Source organism: Struthio camelus, chromosome 27 (assembly GCF_040807025.1).
Source record: "Struthio camelus isolate bStrCam1 chromosome 27, bStrCam1.hap1, whole genome shotgun sequence".
NCBI classification, from domain to species: Eukaryota; Metazoa; Chordata; class Aves; order Struthioniformes; family Struthionidae; genus Struthio; species Struthio camelus.
Genome location: NC_090968.1, coordinates 1,365,512 through 1,381,941, shown reverse-complemented (window position 1 = coordinate 1,381,941; position 16,430 = coordinate 1,365,512). Strand labels below are relative to the sequence as shown.

Here is a 16,430-nt window from a genome sequence, read left to right as displayed (position 1 = left end):
GGTCCGTCCCTGCCGCCATGGCCGCGGCCGCATCGCCTGCGCCCAGCCCGGAGCCTTTCCTGGGAAAACACCAGCGCTCGAGGCCACCCGGGAGTAGTTTGGCTGTTGCTATGACAGATGATTTATTAATATTTTTGCCAGTCACACAGATTCCTCCCTTCCCCAGAGCTCACGTTAACGCCGCCCCCCCGCACGCAGACCCTCCCGTTTTTGGAGGGCTGCGAGAGTCCCCGCGATCCTCCAAGAAACGCGCTGGCCGTGCGAGCGAGCGCTAAGCCAGCGGGTTTCGGTTCTCCGAGCGCGTCGTGGCCCAAAGGTACTCGCAGAGCCCACGAGCCCTCCTCCGGCGAAGAAACAACAGCTTAAAAAAAAAAAACCAAAACACCCCCAAACCCAACCCACCCTGCCCCGAGGGAGCGCTCGCCCCTGTTTCCGCAGTTCTTCTAGTCCAGGCCTCCCACCCGAGCAACGCTGACCCCCTGCCCTGCAGCCCCCCCGTTCCTCCGCGGAGGCAGCCACGCGTCGAAGGGCCTTTGGCCGGAAAAAGCACGCGACGCTGAAGCATCCTCCGGCGGCGGGGAGCCCCCGAGGGTCCCCCCCTCCGCCCGGCGCGCTCCGAGTCGCCCTGAGAGAAAGGCACTTTCCTCCGCAGAGCCGGAGGGACGCTCAGTGCCCCCACCGGAGGCCTCGGAGGTGCGCTGCCTCCCCTCGCCACGCGCCGGCTGCCGGGAGAGCGGCGAGGCTGCGTCAGGGAAGAAAGTTCGACGGTGCCGGGCAGCGCCGGCCGTGGCGTTTGGCTCGACCCAGTAACGTTCGGGGCCGAGAGTCCAAAGAAAGATGAGAAAAAGGAGGGATTGGGATGGAGAGACGCTGTCCGTGCTGCGCTAGAAGAGACGTTTCCACGGTATTCCTTCCTGTCCCGGGGGGGGAAAAAAAGACATACTGGTACAGAAAGATGATTACACGACATTACACGTCATCGGCCTGGCCACGAACACGCATCGCGTCGGGGGGCAGGACGGCCGTCCCCATCCTCGGGCTACCAAGAGGAAGCAGAGCTTTGGAAACGAGAGGAAAAAAGCTGAACTAAGCTCCAGTGGCTGCACATGACGGGTCCTTCTCCCGAGCCCGGCTCCGGCGTGCCGGGGCTCGGGACCGGCGGGGGCCCTCAGGCGTACTCCAGTTGGGCAGGGCCGCAGGTGCCTTCACTCTTGTGCTCGGCGCTCGCCACGCTCGCTTTCCCCTCGCTGCTGCCGCTTTCGATGGGCTTGGCAGACATATAGTCCCGCACTTCGATCTCCATCTTCTTGGCTTTCAGGGTGGCCGTATGCAGCTTTTCCAGAAAGTCCGGCATGCCTGGCAGGAGAAGCGGGCAACAGTGAGCGAACCAGGAGAGAGGAAAACGGGTTCACGTCCGTGAGCATCTGCTCTGCGCTGCACCCTCCCTGCTACCTCCGATCCCCCGAGGTGCTACCCGAATCCCACCGGTTTCGGAGAAAGCGAGAGGGCCAAAGCAGCAAAGCTCTTCTCCCACCTCGGCCACGGATTCCACGCAAGATCTTCCTACTTTATCCCCTTCTCCAGCTCAGTTTTCATCTTTTCTAACTCTTCTCCCTGCTTATTACGGTAGAGGAATAAGTCAAAGCTCAGCACCGAGCTCTCGCAGCGCTACGACTCCAGCCGGAGCAGCTCCAGAGCGCAACGCTGCAGTGGCAGCAGTTTTGCGGCTGCATCTCGCCGCCCCGCTGGCGTCAAGGTATTTCTGACGCTTCCTGCCCTCAGCCCCGGTGCTTAGTTATAACCTCGGGAAAGCAACGCTTTGAGGTTTCTTTGTCTCAGGTTGAAACAACTTATGAAACTTCAGCCAAAACTGGTTCCTGACTGAGAATAAGGTTAGAGTACTACTATACATATATATATATATATATATACACTTTTAAAGATCTAACACACCACAGGGCTTAAATATCACGGGTGAGCCCCAGGCAGCAAGCGCAGCACCAAGAGGATTTGGATTTTGGAACTGGATGAGGAATCCTCTTTGGAAAAGGATTCCTCCTGCAGCTGGTCCTTCCGTCAGCTCGTGGTGCCAGCGCTCAGTGCTCCCGTGATGCGCGTGAAGCAAAAGGGACGGAGGAACTGGGAGTTTAAGGTGGTTTTAACCAGAACGCTTCCTCAGACACTCGCAGTTCAGCTCTGGTGTCAACCGTCCGCTCATCTGTCACTACTGGACCTCTCTGAACCCCCTTACTAGGAACTGCAAGCCTTGTGCCTTCAAATGACTAGTTTACAGAGAAGGAGAGAACTGTTTTTTCTATGAGATCCACCCCAACTTTCAGCAGAGTTTTCTGCGCTTCAAATCAAGAGGGGACCCCTGCCTCTGCCAGAAGAAGGCAGGCAAACAGCTCCACGCGATTAAAACCTCGGCCTCGGAGGTGCTTCCTCCATTCACCATTTTCATTCTAAAAATGAGAGTTAAGTGCAAAATCCAAAATCAAGGCAGTCTCTGCAACACCCGGTTACTAGGTCAGAGGTGTGCCCATATTATTCCAGCCTTCCCCTAGTCTTAGATGCATTAAACAGCACACTCTGGAAGAAAAGAGGTTTAAGCGGTGAAAGAAAAGTTGATGTGGTTGGCTGTAGACTTTTCAGTTTGTTAGGGACAGAAGAGCAGGGAGGTGGCAAAGAAGGAGGTTGGGTCTAATGGTTACATGTGTTGATGCATTTAAACTCTTTCTTGCCGCCATCCCTCTGACAAAGTTGTGTGATGCTAAAAAACAACAACAACCACCACCACCACTGTAGCTGAAACTTCTACAAGTGGCTTCTGGTTTTATTTCTTTATTTGTATTTATTTATTTCATTATAAAACAAAACTTAAGGGTGAACATAGCCCCTTTTACTCCCAACTCACTAAAAAGTAGTTCTCTAAATCTTTCCCTTCCTCATGGAGGACCATAAAGCTCCCAGTTAGTACTGGATTGGAAGTGTGCCAGGTTTAGCTGTGGGTTGCTCTGCATACAGCTGTTAGCTGTTCCGTTCAGTCCTTCCCAGATTCTGCAAATGCTGATTTTTTTTTTTTTTTTCTCCTTAAAGCTAGTTCCACTCTGGGAATCTCAGTGTAGGCTCCGTCTGCAACAAAAAGGAGTTTCCTCCCGTTTGCTGACATGACAGGAAAGAATTACATCCCAGAAATACTTAAAGTGAGGAAAAAACAGTTCAGCTTAGTAGGAAAAGGTGGATCTCAACTACTCAAGCTTGAGACCAGTCAGGAGGAGTCTGAGATCCTGCTTTTCCTTCATTCTGCCTACAGTACACTGGTGAGAGAAAGCATCCTCGTGCAGGGCTCTGGTGCAGAGACCCCCCCCCTTCCTCCTCACGGTGAGTAATCCAAGCACAAGTTCCTCCCCATAAGAGCAGCCTGGGGCGCTCACCAAAAACGCCCCAAATCCCCCAGGCAAAGGCCAGTGGCCTCAGTATTCAACCCTTGCCTCCCTCGCTTGGCGCTCGCAGCCCTGCGCAGGCTCAGGATACCAAAGGGAGGAGCGCTTAGCGCAGCCCAGAAAAAGAAGCCGGATGAATTCCTACAAGGTGTGTTCTCACGACTACAGGTTAAAGGCAGCAACTCACCGCTAGAGACCATCCAGCTGACGCAGTAGCGTGGGAACACGGTCTGTGGGTTGTCACTATATGTCAGCAAGTAGTCAAAACCGTTCTGAAAAAGGAGAAGGCTAGTGAGTCTGACCGGGCAGAGGAACTCTGCTGGGTGTTACCGGACCATTCTCATCTAAATGTCTTCCTTGCTGTCACTGCTAAGTGGAAAGCAAGATGTTTAAGGTAATTTGATCAAAATGTTGGCATCTCTACAAATACTACATTCAGCTTTTACCAAAGTGTGATCAGTTTTTCTACGGTCCCTTTTGAAACGGAACAGAAGGCCGCTCACATCTGACAGCGAGCACTACTGTCTCTGCAGGGCTTTGGTCAAAGTATTAAGGAGGAAGAGATATGGCGATACAGAGCAATAGAAAACCCAGTGAAAGTACAGAGGAAGGTTTTAGGAGGAGGAAGGTGTCATTCACCCCAGTACTTCACTGCCTCAGTACACCCTCTTCAGGCTCTAGATATCCTGCAAAGATCCAGTAGCACTTGTTCTGAGCAAGTTAAGCACAAGAGACAAGATTTTAGAGGCTTAAGTTTTTTTTTTTTTTTTTTTTTAAAAAAAGAGTCTGGTTCTCTGAAGTTGTCTCTCTCCTTTAGAGAGAGTCTCAAGCTACCTAGTCAAAATTCTTAGTCCTCTCCAAACAGCACGTTTCACTTCTGGAAGCAGGGAAGGGTTTCCTAGTGTTAGCATTCAGGAAACAAACTGAACCCTCTTTTCTGACTCTATATTGTTTACCCTAGATTACTGTTATGGACAACAGCCAGGGAAACTACTGCTTGGACAACAACCGTAAGTGTTTACAAGAGTTGCTGCTTGCCTTATGGCTCTCTTGTGAAGAGCTCAGAACGGCAAGTGGCTTTTCCTCTACGTTTCCCCGACCATCTGAAAACTCACCTCATCAAATGTTTTGTGCGGACGGATGACCATCTGAGACTCGTAGGTTCTGACCCGAACATACTCAGGATCTTCTGGGACACTTGGGTGCTCCACTGCCCTGGAAGAGACACAACAGAAGGGAACATTACAACTAAGGGCGGCATCCTCAAAACATAAGCTCTGGATCTGGATTACACCAAAATCTGCTGACCCAGGACAGATACTAAGGGAATATAGTTTTCACCCTACAGGAGGAGGCTGTTTTTTCCAAACAGATCCCTGAGTTTTTGCAGCCGTTTAGAAAAGCTCACAAAATCTGTACCCAGCTCTTTACAGTTCATCTCAGAATTTTCCGTTCTACAGCTAGGAAACGGGGGCAAAGCTTTGAAATGACTCTATTGGTTACCAAGGGAGTCACTAGTAACATAAAAAGCTCGACTCCTTCAGCAAGCAGGACTGATGTGACCCTCACCAGAGGCACAGGAGACAGCACATCCTCACACCCTGGCAAAAACACAGTTCGACTAGGTTGAACTGACAATACGTACCGTGACACTAGTACCATCAAATTGTTCTCTTTGTCTACGCTGTACCGTCGAACATATACGTAGTCTCGTGAATACATAGGGTACTGCGGAAAGGAAAGGACAGAAATCAATCTCGCTAGCCGTTTGTGTGGTGTTGAGGAGGGTAACCGAAGCAGGAAAGGAGAAGGAATCACTCACCGGGAAGTGAGTTACCCAGTGAATCACTTCCGAACCAGTGGCCAGGTCTCTTTCAATGACATCCAACTTGATGACCAGTGAGTCCCACTTCTTCCTATACTCAGTGTCCAGCTGGAAAGAAAAAGGGACTGAACCACAGCAAAGTCTACGCATAACCAATATCACCACTAAAGGAAGATAACCATCCCTTTTCCTCCTCCTGGGGGAACAAACTGTCACGGCCAAGTTTTACCCACCAAGAAATTAAAGACTTTGAAAGATGTCAGCAGAGGAGGAAGCACAGGTGCACTACGCTACCCGGCAGGGTACGCAGAGGGAGAACTAGGATCAGAAACCGGATGATGCCTGCATGTCCTGCAGCGTATCAAGGCCAAGGGCCCGCGTGTGCCAATGTTTCACTTCCCGCAGGAACGAGCAGCAGAGACTGATCAGAGAAGCCAGTAAACATGGGATAACTTGGCCCGTTCTAATCTGTATTAGGATCTAATCTAAGCTGGTTTAGATCATGCAAATGATACAAACAGAAGATGATAATCACCATTTTTCTTTCCATCCCATCCCTTCCGGCAAGGAATGGGAAATAACACTTTATTTCTAACACATTGTACAGCCTAGATTTCACACGTACTCACCTGTACATTGAAGAACTGCCTGGGAGTCACATCTGTGTATGTTCCAAATACTGCAGTAAAGAGAAAGGCTTTAGTCACAGGCATAAGCAAGTTTTTAATCTCATTGCTGCAAGATTTCAAGGAAAAGTCATTTTCCAAGGCAAGTGTCAGGGCTAGGGCGACTCTGAAGGGCTGATGGGACCAGTAAAGAGGGGAGTAAAGGACGACAGTTTTGCATTTTCTCAGGTTCCTATAAAGAAAGGCCAGACAGGAGGCACGCAGCACACGTCTGAGGACTCTGCAGTGACTCATGTGGAAAAAAAGCTATGCAAGCAGGCAAGGAGCCGAATTACCTCGGTACTGATACAAGTGGGTGCCCTCAATCGGACGCCTCCAGAGCTTGAAGTGCTTCTTGTCCATGATCATCTCCCAGGGCTGCTCCCCCGATTTGGACTCTAGCCTCTGATACTCGTCTGGGGTGCTGCCATGAAACAGGCTGGATATGTTCTCCATATGCTTCATCTCTTGTGCAGATCTGGGGCAAGGAGAAAGAAAAGGAAAGGAAACACCAGTCAGCAACGAAAGCTTCATCAGAGGACAGAGTCATTCTGCTACAGACGGAGCCTCCAAGGCCTGCTAAGCGTCCTCAGCAAGTTACAGGCCTCATCTAGCGTGTTATTGCTGCAGAAAAAGCAGTCTCAGCTCCCCCTTCATGCCTGGATCATTTCACCAGCAAACAAAACACGCTCAGCCACGCACTGTAGCTGCCGTAGATTTTTATCTTTTGTCTTAGCGGTCTTATGTTATAACACAGTGTTGAAAATTGCTTTGTGGGTGTTTGGAAGGGGCTTCCCATGTGCGCTTTTAAGGTAGAAACTTATTCTGTGGTTAACTGCAACTGCTGGAGACTCTGTAACCCAAGTAGTCCCTTTCAGTGCTGTGAAAAGACATCTGCAGCACAAAGGAGGATTGCAAGGGTCTTTCTGCAAGGCAAAGAGAGAGAAAAAAAAAAGCAGCTAGGGGATAACAACAGCTGCATTGTGTTAGCTCTGTTTTGTAGGGGAAGTGCACACAGGCTTGTTCCTCGTACAGATGGGTACAGCTTTCTGCAAGACTAGAAACACTTCTGCTCTGAGTAGATTCGGCAAGCAACCACCAGCATCCCACACGAGTTTTAGCCCTTCCAAAAAGGCCCGAATCCCTGTAACAGATTAGTGCGGGTGATTCACAGAGACAGCACCAAAGCTCCTGGGGAAGGATATAGCAGCCCTTCACCTGCAGATACGGATCAGACAGCACGAGGGAAAAACCAGACTTTGCTGGGAGCTACAACCTGTCACAGATTTCTCATACGTGGAGTTTGTAATAAAAAGCTGGAGAAGGAGCCATCAGACGCTCACAAACCGAGATTTCTCAGCACTCCCAGGAAAGAACGCAGTAGAAACTGCCCAGCTGCAAAGAATGAAATGCAGGAAAAGATGGATTCAAGGAAAAAACGGTTTTCGGAACAAAGCAACCAAGGTATTACGCTGTTCACAGAAATAACACTTGCAGCACTGGAGCTGTGCTGAGTCAGTGTAGGGGCACAGGCTAAACCTGATCAGTGAAGCTGCCAGTAATATTCTAGGACAGATTGTTTCCAACTTGCTGACTGCACGGTTATTAGTCTAACACATAACTCTGCTGCATAAGCGGATGGAGGCCCCGTGGGATCTTGCAATGCGATAGGACGCGGGGGAGGGAAAGAAGGGGAATCCATGCTATTTCAGAGGATGGACTAGCTTTTTGAGTCCCCTCAAGTCTGCAAAATGACAAGTGAATCGCAAACAGTGACCAGAGTTTGCAAGATGACGAGCAGGTACAGTCAGCCTCTCCTACAAGAGGTTCGGCAAGACTGACCCTCCTCGGGAAGAGGAGGGCAGCCAAAGGGTGACTCTCACAAACACAGCTCTAGGGACCATTAAATCTCCAGTTTAAGCTTCTTTCACCTAGAGAAACTGGTACTAGAGCGAAAGCACTGGAGTGAGATTCAGATCAAGGCTCCTGAAGATAAGGAGGAAGAGGAGAACACAGAAAAGCTTTCCACTGCGGAATAAATCCCTTCTAGCTCGGGCTTCAGTATCCAAAAATAAAATGGTAGAAAGAAACAGCTCATTTATTTAGATCTGTAGTCCTGTGCGAATACAGAGCAGGCAACACCTACTTCACTCTCCTTCAGCTTGGGCTAGCTCATCGGCAGCGGCCTCCCAGGGACGCAGGCAGTGCTGGAAAGTGCCGTATACCAGCCTGCTGCAGGGTCTCCGAGGAAGAAAGATCACAGGTTGTTTGCAGTGCTTTCAGCATTTCTGAGCCCTGACAGTGCCTGAAGACACTAATTATATTAAAGCAATTAGCATCAGCTATAAGTTAAGCACCAATTTGCAACCTGTAAGGCAGGTCTCACCAGTCTGGTGAATCAATGTTAATGTTCCCTGGAAATTCCCAAAGTAATAACTTCCACTGCTCCTGGTCTAAAAGCTTTACATTGCAATGTGCTTGCTTGCTTGCTGTTGGCATTTGCCTTCAAATTCCACCCTGGGGAAAGAGGATCCAGAGGAGTTTTATAGCAGCTCCACGCAGCAAGGCACCGTCCACTTCTTTTCTTATTCCAGCAGGACATCAGAAAACTTAGCAAGGTCAAAACACGGAGCAGCACCGAGTTCTCTTGTTCAGTTCCAGTTATTGCATTATCCAAGCTATGCAGCATCTTGTAAATCAAAAATCCAAGAGACTTTCCCAGCACTGATACTTCCTCGCAGCTGCGCTGGAGCCGGCAGGCGCTGTGACGGCCCGGAGCAAGTCGGCACAATAGCACTGCGCCGATCCAACCCCCGGCACCACCACCCTTCCCAGGGCAGAGGACTCGATTCAGCTCTCCCTATCGCTGCTCACAGGGACAGGGAAAGCAGGTGGGAGTTTCGGGCAGGGTACGAAGTGACCCAGCCACGCAGAGATACCCTTGCTACTGCTGCAGCTAAACCAGGAGCCAGCGGAAAGAGAGGAGGGAGGCCTGGCAGGGAGATGGAGAGCCCCACCGCCCCCCAAAAGGGCTTTGAGCAGAGGGGTTGCAGGGCGAAGGCAGCAATGAGGACCCCATCTCAGCTATGCCTGAGCAGCTACCTCAATTTGCAAGCGAGGCCCGTACCAGAAGAGAAGGTACCTTGGCCTGAGATGCTTGGAAACCGCAGCTCTAGGTCAGCCGTTCCCAACAGGAGCACCACGAAACCGAGCCCTCCAGATCCGAGAGGGAAAGAGGGGAGGCGACGCAGCACGATAGAGCTCTGCACATCTCCACCCCTCACCTCCTAAAGAAATAACACACACGTTCACGCAAGAGGGACGTCACCGACTCAGCCACGCGTGATCTACAACGGCGACGAGGCAGCGGCCACCGATCCCACGTTTCCCCCAGGTCTGGAGGTCGCAGATCCGGCGCCTCTCAGATCCGATCTTCCTGCACAAAGACCTTGAACTGCTCTACAGGCCTTCTAAGACGATCATCTTCCTCTCGGGAGACGGCTGCCAATTAATGATTATTGGGAAGGTGGCATGGCATTGCCAGCACTGTGAAATAGCTGCGGCGGGTTAGCGATACAAGGTCCTAAAACCTTCACTGAACGGGGAGAGTCTCGCTCCCTCCCGTTACCTCTGTCCCCCACCCCACATGTTCCCACCTCTGATTTATTTATTAGAGCGTTCATACAATCCCTCCACGAGCCAACTCGCCTCCGTAATCCAGCAACAATAACAAAAGGCGAACCAGCTAGTTTTCTGCTGGTTTAGCAAACTGAAATCAGCTTGCAGAGAGGCTCAGAGAACATCAGAGCCAGCATCCCGCGGTGGGGAGCGGGGACAGCGAGGGCTCCCATTTTCGGCAGCAGTAAGCTGGGGAATCAGCTCGGCTGTTTGTACCACCGCAGCTCCAGCTAAGGCTGATTCAGGGACCTTTTTGACCTGCATCATCTTAGTGACCACAGCTGAACTCATGCAAAACTGGAGGGCAATAAACTGCAACGCAGGGCACGATCATCTTAAACGATCTTAGATTTTCCCCCTCTCCCTCAAAGGAAGAGGCGCATCAGCGCCGTATCCCAGAACCCGACGCCAGGCTGAACCACCAGCTCGCTGTTCACCAGCGTTCGAACATGCGATTCTTCTGGGTCATCGATCTCCATGCGGCCCCTTCCCCTCTCCCCAGCTTGATAATGGCTCAGTTTTTGGGGGAGAGGGAGTGTGAGCTGGCTAAAGGCATTTTCACACTCCTTGCCCAGCCCTGGGAGAGTCGAGTTAGCATTGCTGTGCTCGGTAGGGACTGCTAATGCTCTTTAAACCACGCTTCAAGAAGCGTTACCATTTAACTCCCCGTCTCTCACAAGCCCAGACCTGCAACTTAAACCGCTGTTGCAAACGAAAATTAGTACTTAACTGCCGCCTGAAGACGTTCCCACCCTAACAGCAAAGCTGGGAGGACAGTTTACGCAAACACCCCCCCTCCGCTCACCTCTGCATCGACCAGCTTTGCTCGGGCTCCCAACGCCAGCTGCTTTGCCAAACCACTGCCGCCTTTGCTCCGGAGCGGATGAGGAATACTCACATGCGCCGTTTCGTCAGCGTTGGCGTGGGAGGGCCAGCGCAGGGCTGGAGGACGGTCGGGCACAAACGGCAGGCGTGCGAGCCTCCTCCGTGGCGGGCATCCAGCCGCAGCTTCAGATACCTTCGGAAGTGCTCAGAGCCAGCCCGTCACGTGCACAAACGAAAGGCGCTGCACAAGCGCTCAGGCAAAGCGGCGAGGCCTCGCTTAATCAGAAAGAATTCAAAGCGTTTCTGCAGGCAGCTCGGTACAATTTGCAACTGGCGGCAGACAGGGCGCGATCAGCAGAAGATGGCGAGGAGGCACGGCAGACAGGGTGTGAAGCTTGCCACGGGTCTTTTTGTTTTGGCCGTGCTGGGGAAAGGAGAAAGCCAGCTGCACGGCGTGTTTCTCGGATACCAGGCCGGCCTGACCTTCGCTTCATGTTTCGGCAAGCGCCCAGAACAGAGACGCGGCCACCGAAAAGCGCTGGCCGCACTCGCCGCAGGAACGTGCCCTTTCTTCCTCACGCTGCTTCTTGCCCCAGGCTCGTCCTTTCGAATTGCGCACGGAGTTAAAATACGAAGAAATGGGTTATGTTCCCCGAAATAACCCTATGCTGAAGTAGCTGCTGATAAATAGGCACTTCAGCTGTGTCGCTGTTTGGTATTTAAAACCTGAGGTGCAATCCCTGCGCAGAGACACGCAACAAGATGGTGCCTGCTGCCCACAGGTTTAAAAATAAAGGATAGAGAACAGCAGACTTTCAAAGCCCGGGAGCGTCTGAGCAGAGCTGCAGAAACATCGCTTGGGCCAAAACGCCTGGTTTTCATCTCTCATTTACCCACCACGTGCTCTGCTACCTGTGAAACGCGTGACCTGGAACCCAACCGGGAACAACTCGCCCCAAACTCCAGCCAAGCCCTCCTGCCGAGGGCTGCTCGTAGTCCTAACCTGGCACAGCCCGTCCGCACGGCGATCGATTCTCAGTCCCTTCAGAAAGCCCGCAACTATCAGCTGTTTCAAAGCTTGACAGAGAGGCTCCAAACACCGCAGGCAGATGTTTTATTTACCGTTTTGATGATCAAATCCTCGCATTACCCCAAACGCTAGGAATCGCTGCACCAGAAGCACCTTATAGGGAAGGCAGAGTAACACCAGAGCAGACACTCAAGATTTTTTACTAATCTTACCGAGGAAAAAAGCATAGCCTCGCCATCAAGTTAAGTTAACAGATTTTGACGGCAAGCGTAATTTTTGTGAGAATAAAGCAAGCTACGTTTTACTGATGCTTAAACTGGTTCCCAGGGACAGGTAGGAGAAAAGGAGCCGAGAAGGAAAACAGAAAGACGATACCCAAGCGGGGTGAAGCTCTACTTTAAACCCCATACGCGTCCAGTATACCTGGCTGCGTCGCCGAGGACTGCTGAAGACACAGGCATTCCCGCCAGCCAGCCGAGGGCAAGCAATAAGGAATACAAATAGCAGCAAGAAGTTTTAGATGAATTAATAAGAGGGGGAAGGTTTCCTCTCTCACGGCCAGAAGGCAAACTGCAGCCCTGCCTACAGCCCAGCGATTAGGATGCTCGCTTAGGAAGGGGGAATAGATGAGTTTCACCGCCCACGCACAGAAGTCGTCCGAAAATCAGGTCTCCCGCCTCCCCGAGGAAGCATTCGAGCTGCTCTGCTGACACATAAGAGGAGGAAAGTCCTTCCAAAGAGCACCTCTCCCTCCTTCAGTCCCTCTTTTCTTGAAAAAGGCAGCTGGTGCGCTTGGCATTGATCAGGTGCACGTAAGGTTTATTAGTGTGAGAGAAGCCTTGACATCCACACATCAGTCTCTAAGCCGTACCACAGCATCGCGCTGAACATCTCCTCCTTCATACCTCCTTTAGACTTTCCTCCTGCTCCTACCTCTTTCCTACTGCATCCGATTCACGAAAGGATGTTTTCTTGTTGAGATCACAAAACCCTTTTCACGTTTTTTAAGGAACAAGAAATCACACAGTGCAGCAACCTTATAGCGTATTAACCTGCTCAGAAGCAAAGCTGAGACACCATAAGCCAAACATATTCGAAAAGCAACTCCTGATTTTAAGTGTTTGTATTGCAAGACACCCTTTCAAGCAGTCTTGCTTCTGACATGATTTTTTGCGGTCAAAGCCCCAAAGGCTAAAGAAAAAGCAGAGCAGATACAAGAAACGGGAGGCGCCTTTAGAAAGAGCTCGTCATGCCCTTATGACAAATAGTAAGTCACTAATCATTTGTGACAACTCTCGGCTCAGGGGATTGCCTGTGTTTATAGAGCAAGCAAAACGGACAGAGCCCGGGATAACAGCTAGGAAGGCTTACTGTCACTTCGCCCCCCGCGCAGCAAACGCGAGCCTGGCATGCGAAGGGTACGCGCAGTCCAGCATGCTCAGCACCTAAATACAATAAAAAAATTGTATTCTGTGCTTATCTCAGCCGCCTATTCGGAGCCTACTTCCAGCATCAGCAATACCCCATTTCTACCCATTTTGTTAAAAAAGAGAGTAGTTAAAGAGAGGATTGAGAGCGCACATCAAGCAGAAGACAGATTCAGAGGAAGGCAGGCTTCATTGATCCCACTACTTGTGAAATAAGTTGTTTTATCTCGTTTTCAAGACCTCTTGCGACTCTCAACTACGAACAAGTTATAATAAGCACCGAGCAAAGAAACACCCTTCAAACTGACTTTACTGAGAAGTTTTTACTCCCACAACAGGCAACAAGAGCACGGTCATCATTTAGTCTCCCCGTGTTAGAAACCAGCATTAAAGACGTCCCACACAACCCCAAGTCAGGGTCTCCCTCTTGAACGTATTTTTTCATCACATTAAACGGTAGAGCCTTGTCTCGCTAGCCTATAGACAAATAAGATTAGGGCTTTCTAGACTTAAAGCTAGCAAGTCAGGATCAAAAGAGAGTAAATAGTAAAAGGAATAATAAAAGTGAACTCTACCTTGCTCTATAAAGTGCGCTAAAAGAGGATCTGTTATTAGGCTTGCTGACTCCTTAAACGAAGGTCAAGAGGCTCAATCCTGTAAGAAGCAAGCGTGCGAGCTCGCACAGTGCTGCCACGAGTAACCTTGAACAAAACAGCCCGACTCAAGTTTTAATCACACGCCTAATCCAATGCCTGCTGAGATCAATGGAAAACGCTATGTAGGGTTTATTATCCACGTGATCAGGGACCACGTTCACAAGCAGTTACAACACGAGCTCCTGAAAGACCTCGCTGTGCATAGCCACATCGGAAACTCCCTCATCAGGAAAAAAATAAAATAAAGACTTGTCCTTTTCAACTTTTGCTGCGCATGAAGGCATGCACTATATATAAAATATCTGAAAAGGTCATAAATCAACATGAGGAGATGCAAAAGTGAGGGCTGTTTTCCTGTACGACTAAGATTTAATTAAGTATTATGTAAGCTACTTAAATCAGTGCATTTAATGCCCTCAACGCGGTCCGGACAAGGATAAGCAAAGTGCACTCGGACAAACCATACAGAATTGAAAAGAGAAGGATTTGGGGGAAATCCAGCAACTCTCTATCGCACCAGCAATTTCACGTTAAAGTTTTAATTACCCTTTCTGATTCAACACCGCTCTGTCACGTGGTACGGTTAGCGCTCAAAGGCAGAACTGCAAAGCCATGCATTCCCACGGTGATCCCCGTGATCCCAAAATGTAAGCAAAAAGGCCGGAGACCCCTTCCCCACCGCAGCTCCTGTGCAGCCCCCCAGAAACCCTGCGGGAGATAATCTAGGGAGGGACTTGTCCCCCCCAGGGCACCCTAGGGGACAGGATTTGGGGAGCAGAAGGTGCACCCCAGGTCCCCGAGAGGGGACAGGCCAAGGAGGTGGGAGGGACGCCACCAGGATACCAGGCAGGGGAGGGGCGCACCCTGGGACAACCTATGGGGCAGGATGTGGGAGGTGGGGGCACTCCTGGGCTGTGGAGGATCTTGGGGGGTACCCCTAAGCATTTTGGGGGGGGGAGGCATCCCAGGCCCAGGAGGACTGGGGGGCATCTGGGAGGATTTGGGGAGGCACCTTGGAGCTCTGAAGGATTCTGGGGGCATACCCCTGAGGATTTAGGGGGGGGATCCTGGGCACCCTTGGGACCTGGGTGATTTGGGGCATCTCAAATTCTACAGGAACTGGGGGGGAACCTCTAAGGATTTTGGGGGGTTGCCTAAGCATCAGAAAACGTGGTGGTGGAGCAGGAGACCCTAGGGTCTGAAGGAGTGTGTGGGGGGGGGCAAACCTGGGCCCTGAGAAATTTGGTTGGGGGTGTCCCTGAGGATTTAGGGAGGGGGAAACTCCTGGGCCTTGAAGGATTTGGGGAGGCACTCCCAGACCCTGAAGAATTTGGGGGGAATCCCTGAGGATTTGGAGAGGGGTAACCCCAGGTCCAGAAGGATTTGTGGTGCACCCCTGAAGATTTTTTTTTGGGGGGGGGGGAGACTCCTGGGTCCTGAAGGATTCAGGTCCTTGAACCTTGAGGGTTTTGGGGACAGCCCTGAACCCTCAAGGATTTGGGGGGCCCCTGAAGATGTGGGGGGCCACTCCCAGGCCTGAAGCATTTTGGGGGGGGGGCATCCCTGAGGATTTGGAAAAGTAGAAACTCCTGGGCTGTGAATGATTTAGGGTGCATCTCTGAGGGTTTGGGGGGGGGGGGGGACCTTGGGCCCTGAAGGAGTCAGGTCGGGGGGGGGGGGGGAACCCTGAGGATTTGGGGCAGCCCTGAGCCCTCAAGGATTCGGGGGAGGGGGGGCGCCCTGCGGATGGGGGGGGGGGCCGCTCCCCGGCCCTGAAGGAGGTGGGGGGGGAGGGCCCCCCCCCGGGCCGCGGCCCCGCGGCGGGCACCCACCGCTGCAGCTCCTCCTCCTCGATGCGCTGCCCGTCCCAGACGAACACGCCGGCGAGGGCCGCCATGAGGCGGGCGGCGGCGGCGGCGGCGGAGGAGGAGGAGGAGGAGCGGCCGCGGAGCAGCCGCCGCCACAGCCCGCGCCGCGCCCGCTCCGCCGCGCCGTCGCCGCCGCCGCCGCCGCCGCCGCGCTGCCAGGCCTGCTGCGCCCGCCGCGCCCGCTGCCCCGTCACGTAGCTGCACTGCCGCGCCAGCAGGCCCAGCAGGCCGCGCCGCGCCGCGCCGCCCCCCGCCGCGCCGTTGCCGTTGTTGCCGCCGCTGCCGGCGAGCGGGGGGGGGGCGGCGGCGGCGGCGGGCGGGCGCGGGCCGAGGCGGGCGGCGCGGGCGCAGCTGGCGACGAGGCCGGCGGGCGCCCGCCGCGGCAGCGGCTGCAACATGCCGGCCGCCTCCCCTCGCGGGCCTCCCCCCCCCCGCCCACCACCCGCGCCAGCGGCGCGCCGCCGCTGCGTCACCGCCGGGCGCCCGCGCGCCCCGCCATTGGCCGCCGACGCCGCGGCGCCGAGCGCCCATTGGCCCGCGCCGGCGGCGGCCCGGCCCCTCCCCCCCCCATCCGGGCGCGGGCGACGGGGCAAGGGCGCCGCGGACCTTCGCGCCACGGGGCGGGGCTTGCCGCCGGGGGCGGGGCTTGCCGCAGCGGAGGGCGGGGCTTGACGCCGATAGGGGCGGGGCCTGACGCGGAGGCGGCATGCGGTGCAGCGCGCCCGGGGACACGCAGCAGAGCGCAGCGAGGCGCAGTGCTGTGCGGTGCAGTGCAGCGCAGCAGGGCCCAGGGACACGCAGCAGGCTGCAGCGAGGCACAGTGCTGTGCGGTGCGGTGCAGCGCAGCAGGGCCCAGGGACACGCAGCAGGGCGCAGCGAGGCACAGTGCTGTGCGGTGCAGTGCAGCGCAGCAGGGCCCAGGGACACGCAGCAGGGTGCAGTGAGGCGCAGTGCTGTGCGGTGCAGTGCAGCGCAGCAGGGCCCAGGGACACGCAGCAGGGCGCAGTGCAGCG

General features: G+C 53.4%; 1 protein-coding gene across 1 annotated transcript; it reads right to left on the bottom strand.

The window, feature by feature from the left end:
* Positions 1-94: 94 nt before the first annotated feature.
* Positions 95-15,837, bottom strand: STARD7 (StAR related lipid transfer domain containing 7). The gene is made up of 8 exons (XM_068920790.1): positions 15,382-15,837; positions 6,230-6,411; positions 5,898-5,947; positions 5,266-5,376; positions 5,089-5,171; positions 4,559-4,658; positions 3,631-3,715; positions 95-1,356 (listed from the first exon to the last, which is right to left on the bottom strand). Exons 1-8 carry the CDS (start codon positions 15,813-15,815, stop codon positions 1,169-1,171), a joined length of 1,233 nt encoding a protein of 410 aa, XP_068776891.1. The 5' UTR covers positions 15,816-15,837; the 3' UTR covers positions 95-1,168.
* Between the last annotated feature and the right edge of the window lie 593 nt (positions 15,838-16,430).